Genomic DNA, 13640 nt, shown 5'->3' with positions numbered 1-13640 from the left:
CAGTCTAAGGGCATGGGATATCTTACTGGCAAAGAGGAAGAGCATTCCAAGTAGAAGGTGAGCAAGTACAAAAGCATAGAAGTATAAAGCTCATAGGGTATACGGGAACTCTGAGTTGTCACAGTTGAATTAAGGGTCATAGTGGCAGAGACAAGGCAGACTACTAAATAAGAACACTTATTTTGCACATTTTGAAAATAATGATAATTTTATTTCATTATTTGCAAATATTTCCTTCCCTCTGATGGATCAAGAGCAATTAAAAATATTCTCTTACTTATCATCTTTATATGATATAAAACTTAAAATGAAAAAACTATCTGTTGCGTATAAGGGAGGCAACATAGATCCAAACAGACAGGACATTTTTAGGATATGGGTGGATGTACACAGCTAAAGCAAACTCCACATTAGGAGCATCAATATTATGTACTCCAGTGCTATACACAGCTTCAATCAGAGGCTTCACTTCAGAGTATGGCATGTGAAGGGGAAATCCAGAGAACTGAAGGAAGACAAAACATTTTTAGTCATCAGTGAACATGAAGTTTTCAGTATATTTTTCCCTAAGTAAATATGTGCAGATGTTAATAGGAAGTCTTCCCTTTGGATCTTAAAGTCATTTATTTAGTTTTGTTTTTTGATTCAGCTATATATTAGGAATACAGAAAATGGAGAGAGGCTAAATGTCTCTTTTGTTTTAATTGCTAACATATTGACTTGGTGTTTAGGATACCTGTTAGTCACCCATCCGCCCTCCACTGTTCCCTTCCTTCTTCCTGATAGCCCCAAGTTTGCATAGAAACCTGTGCAATTCCAGGGGCCTAGGTTAAGGTAATACATTCTATCCCCGTGGCCTTGGTGTTGATCTACAGGAAGGAGCATCTAATCTAGGGAACTTGCAAGGAGTAATGGCGTGCAGATGCTCTCTCCTGCTCAGAGCAGTACGTGTGCAGATGTGAGTCCTGCCGGGAACTATTCCAGCCATTTGCTGCCACAAGAAAAGCCAGCTGGTGGATGATGACATCACATGGAGGAGGGCAGAGTGGGAAGACTTGCAGACATGTGGTACAGCCCTGATAGCTACTCACCACTAACTTCTACCTAAATAAGCCCATGAGTTGTTAATGCTCAAGCTTGTTTGAACTAAGTTTTCTGTTACTTGAATTGAAAACATCCCAGCTGAAAACTAACCTTCGAAGTTAAAGGTAAGTTTTACTCAGTGAATAGAATTAAATGTTGATTTCATACTCTTTGGCCACCGAGGCTTACTGTTTTAGTTTGAGACTACTTTCTAGATTTTAGTATCTAGCAATAGGATGTGAACACACAGCACTATTGACAGGCAGTAGAGAAAGCCTGTTAATGAGAATTTTTCTTTGCAATGAAAAGCAATTAGCATAAAATCATATCCTTTAAAAAAATCTGACCAAGAATGGTTGGTTTCACCTTTATGCTGAGTTGAGTCTAACATGATTTAGCTAGATATTTTCATTTTATTTAATACTCTTGCAATTTTATAGAAGATATCATTTTTCACAGGATCTTCCTACAAAAAAAGGTGGTATTTCTGTTTTATAGAGGCATTTTGCTATTTAGTGGTAGGTTCATTCTTGAGATTTGGACTTTTTTTTTTTAGGTATAATATTTCCCCCTTTATTTTTTTATTTTTTTGGCTCTTTATTGGAATATAATTGCTTTACACTGTTGTACCAGCTTATGAGGTACACCAAAGTCGATCAGCTGTATTTATACACATATCCCCATATTCCCTCTCTCCCACAACTCCCCCCCACCCTCCCCGTCCTGGCCCTCTAAGGCATCACCCATCATTGAGTTGATCTCCCTTTGTTATACAGCAACTTCCCACTGGCTGTTTTACAGTTGGTAGTGTAAATATGTCTATGCTACTCTCTCACTTCGTCCCAGCTTCCCCTTCGCCCCCCCCCGCCTCCCCAACCTTGTGTCCTCCAGTCCATTCTCTGCATCTGCATCCTTATTCTTGTCTTGTCACTGGGTTCATCAGTACCACTTTTTTTTTTTGAGATTTGGACTTTTAATCACATTTTTTAAGTCTTTGCTGCTTCATCTGTGTACTTCAGGGAGTAATGTATGCATTTTGATTCCAAAAACCCATAGTACTGAGCAAATTCCAATTTGAAATGGACTACTTACCCTGTAGTCTCCCAGCTGTTTCAGCAGTTCTGCTCTGTGGTCATCTTCCACATCTTCTCCTTGATTTCTTTCTAATAGAGGCAAGAAGTGACGCAGAGTAGAGGTACAGTATCTATTCCACCGAGTCAGATGGCGTGGCCTCCAGTCCATGATTTTTTCTTTTAGTATTTTTTCAATCCTGTTTATAAAAAATAAGCTCCAGTTTTTGGTGACTTGACTTTTCCCTTGTAAACAAAAATACAAAAATAGTATTCTGAAACTATTAGAAGAAACAAGATTTTTTTTTTAGGAATTAGTTCTTAGTGAGGATCTCAAGGCTTTATTTGAAATTTGCAGTTGAGAGTAAATTGGTGTTTTCTACTAATAATACCTTTAAAAGGGTCACATTTAATCTTGTGCAATTTGACATGCCGCTCTTCACACAGCTTGAGAGAGTAGAAAGGGCACACGGGCTTTGAAACTAGAAAGACCTGGCTGGGCTCAGAAGCCCCCTTTAACACTTGATAAGTACGTGGACCTCTCTGTGCCTCCGTTTCCACACTTGTGAAACTAGGAAAATAAGTTGTATTTTACAGGGTTATAAAGACTGTTGGGGCTCAAATAGGCTCTTACTTAGTCTTCTACGTGTGTTAGGTTTTTAAAATAGCTGAAGTTCACTTAAGCAATAATTGGACAATATAGGCATATTTAAGCCGAGGATTATGATATTGTCTGAAGGAGACCCATAAATAACATGATGTTGAACTCTAATCTGTGGTAAGGTTTTTGGGGAACTACCTGTCACTGCTGGATTTCACTGCTGTATGTCTCACACCATGCTGATGCTAAAGCCTTCTGTTGAGCCTTGGGATTTAGAGATCATATCTGTACTTTGTATTTATAAACATGAATTAAAGTTTAATTGCCCAAATTATTTCACATTGATCCAGGCTGGGAATTGTTTAGTTGCATATTAACACTCCTAGTGACAGACTGTATGTGGATTTATGGATATCATGTGACCTGTCTTGTAGTTCAGCTGCAGCTGCTTTGTCTGTGCGCTGGTAAATTAGCTCTTCTGGCTACAAAAGAAAAAGTAGTTCAGAAATTTTAGAAATCAGTTATACTTAATTTCAATAGCTATACATCCCTTTCTAAATCTTTTTTTTTTAAATTATGAACTCTCAGACATTCAGTTAGACATAGAAGATAATGGAACAGACGCTAATGTACCCAAGACCTACTTTAAGTAAAACATCACAAATAAATTACAGTGCTATGTAGTTCTTTCTCAGTTTTATTACTCTTTTCTCTCACGGAAGTAACCATGATCTGAGTTTGTTTTTTTAGCACTCTTTCATTCAACGTATACTAAATATCTACTGTGTGCTAGGCACTTACACAGGTGAAGGAGACAGAGCTGTGAACAAAATGCCTGCCCTCATGGTGTTTATAGTCAGTGGAGACAGGCAAATTAGTGAAATGTGTTTGTGATTTAACTACAGATGTATGTATTCCTAAACAATATATTGTCTTGTTTTGCATGTTTTCTGAACTTTATGTAATAATTTAATAGTGTAAACATGCAATTTTTTCTCCGTTAACATTATATTCAGAGAGAATAGCAAATACATATTTTCAGCATGCTTACTATGATTCATGAATATTAATTCATTCGTGTAACTATAAAATATTCCACTATATACCATAATTTTTCTCTTCTGTTGTTCCAAATCTTAGGCTTTTGCAAACAGTGTTCCTATGAAAACCCTTATGTTACTGTGTATACATGAGAGAATTTCACTAGGGTAATTTTTCTTAAAACTTCTTGAAGAAAGATTTGATCCACAGTAAAAAATATATTTTATATTACACAGTATCTATCTATATATCTATAGCAATGAAATTTAAAGTTTTATTAATTCTCGTGCTTACTATTTATAGTCTGCTGCTGTCCAGGACCCTCTAAATTAATGCTGAGCCCCTCCTGGGTCTTGCCCTGCAGTTTGATTTCATGTTTCAATAGCAGTGATGAAATTAATTTAGTGAATTGAGACCAGTATTTAAAAAATCAAATATATTTTGTGGTATTTTTTTAGGTCACGGGACTCTATCAAAACTATTCTTTTACGTATGTGTGTACTGGTTCATGATAAGATGGTCTGTTTCTTATTGTGGGTTGGGCTTAACTAAGTTTGAAAATAAAATATTCTAGACTAAATATCTAGGAGTGGAATTAAGGGTCAAAAAATATCTGGCTACCCGGTATAACGATATCAAATTCCTCACTTTCTTTGTCTACATTTAATTGTTAATTAAAAAATTATACCTGAACACTGGAAAGGCCAGGATATGGAAGGCTTCTTGAAAAGAAAGATTTCCATAGCTTGGGCTTGGTGACATCAAAATTTATCCTTAGTGGGGAATCATATTGTTGAATATTAAACCAAATCTAAAAAAGACAAGACTACATTAGCATGTGTGGTAGCAGGTGTGTGTGTGTGTGTGTGTGTGTGTGTGTGTGTATGTGTAAAGAGAGGCAGCAGAGAGAGACAGCAAGGAAACATGCAGTTTGCACATTTTTTTTGTCGTATTTTGATTTTTAAAACTGATAAGCACTTTACAATCAGTGGCATCAGATAGTTCTCATGGGCTTTTTTTTTTTTTTTCTCACTTTTTTTATACCTGCAGTTGAGGTGCACCTTACAGTTGATTGTAGGCTGATGCAATAAGGTAGTTCCTGGTGATAAGACACTAAGAATTTTTTGGAAGAAGACAGACAAGGCTGCTCCTTTCTCAGGCTAGCCTTTCCTAACCCTGCTCTTCCCAGCCTCCTGTTTGCCTTAGGAGTCCCTCTCTTTGCTTCCACAGCATTCTTTAACCTCTGAGGTAGCACCTGTCTTGTTGAGGCACTGTATTGTAGCATGTTAATTCTGGAACCAGAGCACTTGCATTGGAATTCTGGCTCCAACATTTACCAACTGTGACTTGGGACGGTTTATTTAATTACTGTATGCTCAGTTTCCTCCTCTATTAAAAGCGGGATAATAGTACTTAACCTCATCAGGGTGATGATCACATTAAATGAGTTAAGTCATTTATACCTCTTAGAACAATGCCTCAGTAATTGTTAGAACTTAGTACTTAGAAGAAGTACTCAATAATTGTTAGCTGTTTTATTACTACTGTTAGTATTTATCACTGTTTATAATTGTTTATCTCACTAGACTGTTAGAGGTTGCCTTGAGGACATTTGCCGTGTGCCTTATTCACCATTGTATCGCTAGCATCCAGCATAGCTCCTGGTTGGCATGTAGGAGGCATACTGAATAACTGTGTGGATGAGTGGTGAATTTGTCCCTTCAACATAATCATCAAGTACCTTATATTTAGTCTCAGTTCTGATCACTTGTGGATAAAGTTGTGAATGAAAACAAAGTTTCTACTTGCATGCAGTAGTTAATGAGAAGACAGTGCAAACAAATAAATACATGGGATATCAGATGATATATGATGTGGCAGGTTGTATCACTGGCCCCAATTCTTCACCCCTTCCTATATCCACAGCCTTTGCCCTGTTACTTGGCAGTTACTCCCACTAAAAGGGCAGAAATGTATTTCCTTGCTCCTTGACTTTTGGTCGGTAGAATGGGATAAGTGTCATTGTGTGACTTCACACAAGCTTACGAAGCTCTGTGTGTTCCTGCTTGTCCTCTTGTGCCTCTGCCAATCGTCAGTGCCCTAAGTCCCAGAATAAAAACGCATGAAGCAGGGCTGTCCCAGCCTGGGTCAGCAGAACCATCCCAGCTGACTCACAGATCCATGAGAATAATTGTCTGAAGCCGTTTTGTTTGGGGACGGGTTTTTGGTATTTTGCTGTGGCAATAGCAACCTTACAAGGGCTATGGAGAAAACTCTGCAGGAAGAGGTGACATTTTAGGGTAGGCGGGGACGTTTTAACTGGAACATGAAGACGTGTGGGAGAAATTAATGAAGATATCTGGTAAGGGGAAGGGTGGTCAATGCAGAGGAAATAGAAAATGTAAAATGTGTTTGATGTGTTTGGGGGACAGCAAAGAAGACAAAGTGACTTCAGAGGAGTGAGCACATTAGAACAAGAAAGAGATCAGCAGAGGATGGTGGGGCAGGGCGGCTGATCACAGAAGGCCTTGCGGGCCATTTTAAAGACTGAGGCTTTGACTCAAGTGGCCAAGAAGCTGTTGCAGTATTTTATGCAGAGGAGTGACATCATTTACCTTCTATTTTAGCAGAAATATTCTTCGCTCTTTTGAGATTCGAAGAGGGTAGGGACAAGTAGTTTAAAGAAGGCAAGGTCTTTTAGAACTCTAATTTGGCTGTAGGGTAGGGAATGTGCAGAAAAGTAGCGGGAAATAGCCCTGGAAAAAAGTCAGATTACATAGGGCTTTCAAATCCAAGGTGAGACATTTATTCTTAAATCTGTGTACAGTGAGGTGCCCTCAATACCTTTTTGAGCTATTGGATGATGAAAGCTGAACATTCAGAAACAGTCAGGTATCAGTGTACCAAATAATGGACTGAATTGGAGACAGATTATTTAGTTGGCTATTGATAGTAATGCAGGATGAAACAATAATGACATGACCTGGAAACAGAAGAGGTAGAAACCGTATGATTTTGTATCAAAAGGATTGAAGTAGGAGGAAGTAAGGGAGGGGGGAAATCAAGGACAATTCTGGGGTTTGAATCTGGGTAACTGGCATCTGTAGAAGTAGGAAGGCCGGGGGAAGAGCTGCTTTTAGAGATAAAGGAGAAATGATTTGAGTTATGGATGTCCAGAGTTTGAGATTTCGATAAAGCACCCAGGTGTCTAGCAAACAGTTGAAAATTTAGGACCCAAAGATTCTGGGGCTAGTGATAGAATTATGACTTTTTTGCCAGAATAAACTAGATAGAGCTATAATTAACAATGTGGTTCTGCAAGAAATCTAAATATAGAATTTTCAGGAAAATCTACTTTTAAGGTGTGGAAAGAAGAGCCAGTGGAAGAAACCTAGGCAGCTATTGCAGAGAAATGAAAGCCAACCGTCCTTTATTAGTAAACTAAGGATGAGGAAGTGTCACATGCCATACAAAGAATAGGAGAGCGAGGAATAGGAGTAAAGCATTGGGTTTATTTATCCATTAGCAAGACAGTGGTACTTCTCAGAGTTTATTTCTGTAGAATGGTCAGGGAAGAGGACTAGATTGTAGGGGGTGAAAGTCTGTGTACTGAGCAAGTGGAGGCAGGGCATATAATTAGTATTTAAAGAATTTTGGAAGGAAAGGAAGGAGGGGCAGTGGTAGTTTAGGTTGTAGCCGGGTTGGAAGAAGCGTATTTTAGAATTGTTGGACTTCTGAGCCTATTGATGGAGAAGGAGGGAGAAAACATATAAGAGCAAGCTGAGACAGTTAGCGGAGCCAAGTGTTGGAGCAGGAGTGGAAACGCAAACATGGGTGGAAAGGGGAGACTTACTTCTTGGCAAAAGAGTGAAGGAGGAAAAAGCCTGACAGTCTAAAGAGGGGGTGTGGTGGAGCAGGGGCAGCTGAGGTTTCAGAGTGCCAGGCCTGCAAAATGAGCCTTGGGTCCTCTCCCGAGGGTGGCCGAGGCTTAGAGCAGATTCAGAGCAGCTGCCGTGTGGGGTGGCTGGCATCCCGACCACTGCTGCCTGTCGTGGTAGAAGAGGAGGGAAGGGCTCTTTCTTCCTCACAAAACTTGGGCTTTATGTGAATTAGTCAACCATACAGTAATTGTTTTGAGAAGTAATAATTTTGACAGAGAATGGAGTTCTTTGAAGGCTTTTTCAATGCCTGTTGACTCTGCCTGACTACTTACGTGACCTGAAAATGGTTCTCTACGTGTACTAATAGATGGAGCTTAGCAGATCATTTATGATTATGATAATGCTTTTAATTAAAAGTAACATGCAAATGGTACGCTACACTGCTCTTTCCCCACTTGTAATTAATAATAGTGACCATCTGCTGAATATCTATGAAAGACAGGTGCTATGCTGGGTGCTTGGCATATATTATCTCTAATTGTAGTAGTAACCTACAGACCAGTGGTCTTCAAAGTAGGGTGCACATCACAGGGATATGAGAAGAAATATTATATCTTCTAATTATTTCTTTTTAAGAGTTTCTTCTATGTGTAATGTAAATAATATATTGATACATAAGTAAATATATATATTATATAATTTATAAGTAAAAATACATATATTGGGGGTACATGCTCAGATATTTTTTCTGACAGATAAGTCAGTGATCAGAGTGATTCAGAGATTACTCAAGTAGATAATGATTATAAAAACAGTCACAGTAGCCAGCACAGGGTAGCTACTACTGTATGTTAGTTGCTTTGCATTGATTATCTCATTTACTTCTTCCAAAAAACTGTAAAGTAATTACTAGCAAATACCTTCATTTTACCAATGAAGAAACTGATGCTGTATAAGATTAAGAAACTTTCCTAAGCTTACATAACCAGTAAATGATGATGTTGGAATTTAAACTGAGGCAATCTCATCCCATAACTCCTATTTTTTTAACCAGTGCCTCCTACAGTACCCTTCATAGTTAAATGCCCCCCAGACTGGGTGCAACCAGAGTTACCTGATGGTACCTGGGAATCTCTTTAAAAAAAAAAAAAAGGAAAAAGAAAAGGAAGAAAAGAAGAAAGACAGCCTTTTCAGGTGATAAATTTGCCTCATTTAGCAGTATGAGCTTGGCATTGTATACTCTTACACAGGACAGAGCCAGGATACATGCTCAGGTCGTCTGAATCTAAATCCTAAATTCTTTCTTTAACCTCACTCTGCATCTTGCAGATCAGGTGACTATTTCAACCAGAACTTTTTGTTTAGGACAGTTCTGCCACTGTGCTTGTCACTACAGTTCTTTAATTGGTATATATATATGTTTATGTAAATTTTTTTGATACATGAAACATTATTAAAATCAGTAGGTCAGTTAAAAAAAAAGCAATAGTCAACCAACCATTTTTAAGAGGAAATGGTAATACTCACATTATCGGGACCTATTAAACAGCCCACACTTTTTAAGGGGCAGAATGTATCAAATTGTCCATAAAAATGTCCACTGCAGGGATTCCATATTAAATAGTGACTTTGCTCCCGAGTTAGCACATAGGCAGTTGGACCCTGAAGGAAAATAACCATTAAACCAGTTTCTGGTTAATGATGCAATTAGGGTCAAGAGTAGTTTGTACAGACAGTTCATTATTTTAGTTGGACTCCTAATTTCCAAACCCCATGGCTAATGGTGAAAATTAGTTTGCAGTTCTAGATTATGCTGAACTAATAAAATAAAGTTTATTTTTGCAAAATTCTTGCAGCTGCAACTAGTGCAATATAGTGACCAAATAGGAATAGTGGTCATGTTACTCAACCAAGATATCTTTTTTCTTTTTTTTTTAAAGTTAAATGGGATATGTTGTTGTTTTCAGTTTTATTGAGATATAATTGACATACAGCACTATATACGTTTAAGGTGACAACATAATGATCTGACTTACACACATCATGAAACGGTTACCACAATAGGTTTAGTGAACACCCATCATCTCATATAGATGCATTAAAAGAAATAGAAAAAACATTTTTTTTCTTGTGATGAGAACTCTTAGGACTGCTCTGTTAACAACTTTCATTTATAACGTATAGCAGTGTTAATTACCTTTATTATGTTGTACACTGCACCCCTAGAACTTATTTATCTTATAGCTAGAGGTCTGTACCTTCCAACTGCCTTATCTAATTCCCCCTCCCCCACCCACTGCCTCTGCCAGCCACAAATCTTATCTCTTTTGTATGAATTTGTTTGTTTGTTTGTTTTTGAAGTGTAACTGACCTACAACACTGTGTTAGTTCCTGGTATGCAGCATAGTGATTTGATATTTCTATACATTTCAAAATGATCACCATGATACGTCTAGTTATCATCTGTCACCATACAAGGATATTACATAATTGCCGACTATACTCCCCACAGTGTATGTTTCATACCTGTAACTCATTTATTTTCTAACTAAAGGTTTGTACTTAATCTTCCTCAACTATTTCTCCCCTTCCCCCCACTCCCCCTCCTCCTCCCCTTTAGCAACCACCTGTGTTTTTTGCTTTATCTGTGACGGTTTCTGTTTCATTATATTTGTTCATGTGCTTTTGTTTTTTAGGTCCCAATACAGTATTTGTCTTTCTCTGACTTATTTCACTTAGCGTATCACTCCCTAGGTCCATCCGTGCTGTTGCAAGTGACAAGATATCTTAAGATTGGCTGAAGAATGATTATTGATGGAAATAAGTAGTCACTGCATTTTCTTTTTAGAGGCAGTAAGATTGCCTTTTAAGTATTTAAAAGGCTGATTGTATCTGAATACTACTTCTGTTTTCTCACACAGTAATTAATATTTGATATACACTTATAATTATGTAAATGAATAGAAGGTAATTTGAAAGGATACTTACTAAACTCTTGACAGGGAGTACACCAAAGGAGAGAGTGGGATTGGGAGTTAGAGCCTGAAGAGGGACTTTAACTGTTTATTCAGAATATGTATGTATTGTGAGATTCTCTTTTCACAATGAGCATTTATTCATTCATTTAGTTCTCATATATGATTCACTCACTTGATGCTCACTATAGGCTTCTGGGGAAGGGAGAACAAAGCTTACTCGCCCACTTTCATTATAAGACTCAGTTGTGAAGTGACTTGCTTAGAGTCACACAGCTCATGAGGAGTGGGCAGAGCCTTGAACCCAGGCAGGCCTTGTGACTTGCTAGCCCAGTATTCTGCTCCTTGTACCAGGCTCTCTGGAAGATAATGATGGAGCATGAATTAGGATTCAGATATGATACTGCCTGTCTAGTAGCAGCCTGTGCTAATTCCCAAGGATTCCTAGAGCCTGGTAGCCTCTTTTTGAAACACCCTTTGGATAAGCTGCTTCAATCCATATGACTTTTCTAAATTTGTACCCAAATTAACCCCAGCATGCCCCAAATTTAGGGATATTTGCAGTGGGCGGGGGAAATCTCCAATCTAATAAAAATAACAATGCTAATGCCAAAATATAGCTGTGAACATTCTTTTCTTTGCTCCTGTGGTTATCTGCCTTGTTCCCCTTTGCCTACCAGGTTGATAGCAGATGCCTGTGGACGAAGCAGGCGTGAAAGAATCTATCCTTGCTGCACTTCCAGATCCCTTTATTCCTTGGCATGAGTAACACTAGGTCACCAAGGGAATCAGAATTCTTAGAAACATGGGCAGGAGGGGGTTCTTACTGAAAGGACAGAGCTAAGTGGAGCTGTGGTGGTAAAGGGCTCTGATTTGCCAAAAACACCCTGAATCGTTGTGTAGGGCCCGAGTACCCCAAAAACCGTGTCATGTCTTATCGCTGGTTCTCTCTTCCTATTATGGAGTCTCTGGGCTACTTTGCTTGCAACTCAAAGAACTGTTATGAAAATAAGTCCTGTCCATGATTCGGAACATAACACAACTATGGTCTTAGATTAGAGCCAGCCTACGTGGTCTTACCTCAGGAACAGCACTGCCCATCACCAGCCAGGCCTTCTTACCCAGGGATAGAAAGTAATTACACAGCAATACTGCATGCTCCTCTTCATCTCCCGCCAGGAGATCAAGAAATTGCTGACCAAAAAAAAAAAGGAAAAAAATGATGTTGCATTGACTGACCACTTCACTCTAGATTGGCTGTATAGGATTTTAAAAAGTCATTGTTAAAATTAGTATCTTTGAGGATAAGATCTATTTTAAAAATTTTTTTCCAAATTTTGGTACTATGTTGTTAATTCATTAAAATTTAAAAAAAAAAACCCACTTTTAGTTGGACATGGTGTTTCCTCTGACGTTGATGACATGGATTTCTAGAATCAACTATAGGGAGGAGTGGGGGAGACAAATTTCAAAGGTTCATTTTTTATTTTGAACTTATATGATCGTTCCCTATGTGCTCAGCACTTTTTCTTTTTGAAGACTAGTTTTTAGAGCAGTTCTAGGTTCACAGCAGAGTTGGCAGGAAGGCACGGATATTTCCCGCGTTTTCTTGTTCCCACGCGTGTACAGCCGCTCCTGCTATCAACATCCCCCGCCAGAGCAGCACCTGTGTCACAGCCCACAAACCTACACTGACACGTCATCGTTACCCAAAGCCCATGGTTTATATATAGGGTTCACTCATGGTACATTCTGCAGGTTTTGACACATCTGTCATTACAGTAGCATGCAGTATATTCTCATGGCCCTAGAAATCTGCTGTGCTCTGCCTATTCCCATCCTGTCCTCCCACCCCGGCCACCACTCTGTTGTAAGCAAACTGCAGGTATCAATTCATTCGATCCTGAAACAAACCTTTGAGGGCAATGTGCTCATCTTCTCATTTTACAGATGAGGAAGTGGAGGCACAGAGAGACAAGGCAATACCTAGGAAGTGGAAAAGCCAGTCCGGTTCTAGAGTACATGAACTATTCTAGTCTTTGTATACCTTCTTATAGGTGTCTTGAGGTTGTGGAAATTTTATCTCTAAAATTGTCAACATTATGTTCCCAAAATATATTGGGGAACAAAAAATTTAAAGTGTACTTCATTTTCTTCATTTTAGAACTATCCTTCAAAGGGCGTTGTGTACCACAGTTCAGTTTTATGCAAACACAGTACAACATGAGATCCAGAAGCAGAATGAATACCAGTGGTAACACGTTTGTTTCCCACTGCTGAAGACTCATTTGAAGTTTATGTAGCATACGTTGATTGTAAGTTCCATGAGGTCAGAGGCCGTGTTTATTTTGCTCGTAGCTGGAACTAAGTACAGTGTCTGACATGTGATAGGTGACCACGAAATACATACTGAATGATGGCATGCCTTAAGAAGCCTATAGATTAAGGAACATGAAATTTCCAAATGTAATATAGAATGTGATTTTGATTATTTTATGAATAAGGTAACATTGGGAGGATAAATTAGCATTAAGACATCTGAAGTGGTTGTGTATGTGTGGGCGTGCATGTGGGTGTGTGCAGATAGTAAATTTTTTTGTTTAACTTCTGAACTCTGGGCAAACTGAACCAGGAAGAAAAAGGTATTTCAGAATTTAGCTCATCCTGCTAAGCAGATGGCCATGTAGATTTTTATAATGACTAATGAGTGTTGCAGTTTAAAATTATGCAGGCCATTTACTAATGTTCCGGGAAGTCAGCTCAAACTAGTAAGTCTGTGAGGGAGAACTACTTACATCAGATGTGCTCCACAGATCACAGACACCAGCAAATGAAACAGCGTCAGGCAAGAAAGGAATCAAAGACACGTATCGAGCCACCAGTTCCTGTTTAAACAAAATTAGCTGTAATTTTTTTTTCTAATAAAATAGAAAGCTGGATCCTCTATCTCATTTCTTGCAAGAAAGTATTATTTCATTTAATCCTCTCC

General features: G+C 38.5%; 1 protein-coding gene across 7 annotated transcripts in view; it reads right to left on the bottom strand.

The window, feature by feature from the left end:
- Nucleotides 1–211: 211 nt before the first annotated feature.
- The window catches only part of CC2D2A (coiled-coil and C2 domain containing 2A), a 125780-nt gene continuing 112351 nt past the window's right edge, over nt 212–13640 (bottom strand). For 3 of the 7 annotated variants that reach the window (XM_057705476.1, XM_057705475.1, XM_057705477.1), the window contains 7 exons: nt 13447–13536; nt 11732–11845; nt 9204–9338; nt 4484–4606; nt 3178–3236; nt 2176–2353; nt 212–505 (listed from right to left, as the gene is read on the bottom strand). In XM_057705476.1, the coding sequence (XP_057561459.1) occupies nt 317–505; nt 2176–2353; nt 3178–3236; nt 4484–4606; nt 9204–9338; nt 11732–11845; nt 13447–13536 (888 nt within the window). In that variant the 3' untranslated portion in view covers nt 212–316. Of the gene's footprint in view, nt 506–2175; nt 2354–2545; nt 3237–4483; nt 4607–9203; nt 9339–10826; nt 11011–11731; nt 11846–13446; nt 13537–13640 lie in introns of those variants that run through there. The other 4 variants (XR_009048753.1, XR_009048752.1, XR_009048751.1 and 1 more) reach the window with 4 other exon arrangements.

The sequence above is a fragment of the Hippopotamus amphibius genome, chromosome 13 (genome assembly GCF_030028045.1).
Source record: "Hippopotamus amphibius kiboko isolate mHipAmp2 chromosome 13, mHipAmp2.hap2, whole genome shotgun sequence".
Classification (NCBI taxonomy): Eukaryota; Metazoa; Chordata; class Mammalia; order Artiodactyla; family Hippopotamidae; genus Hippopotamus; species Hippopotamus amphibius.
Note: the sequence above shows the minus strand (reverse complement) of the source record. Positions and strands in the feature narration are given on the sequence as shown.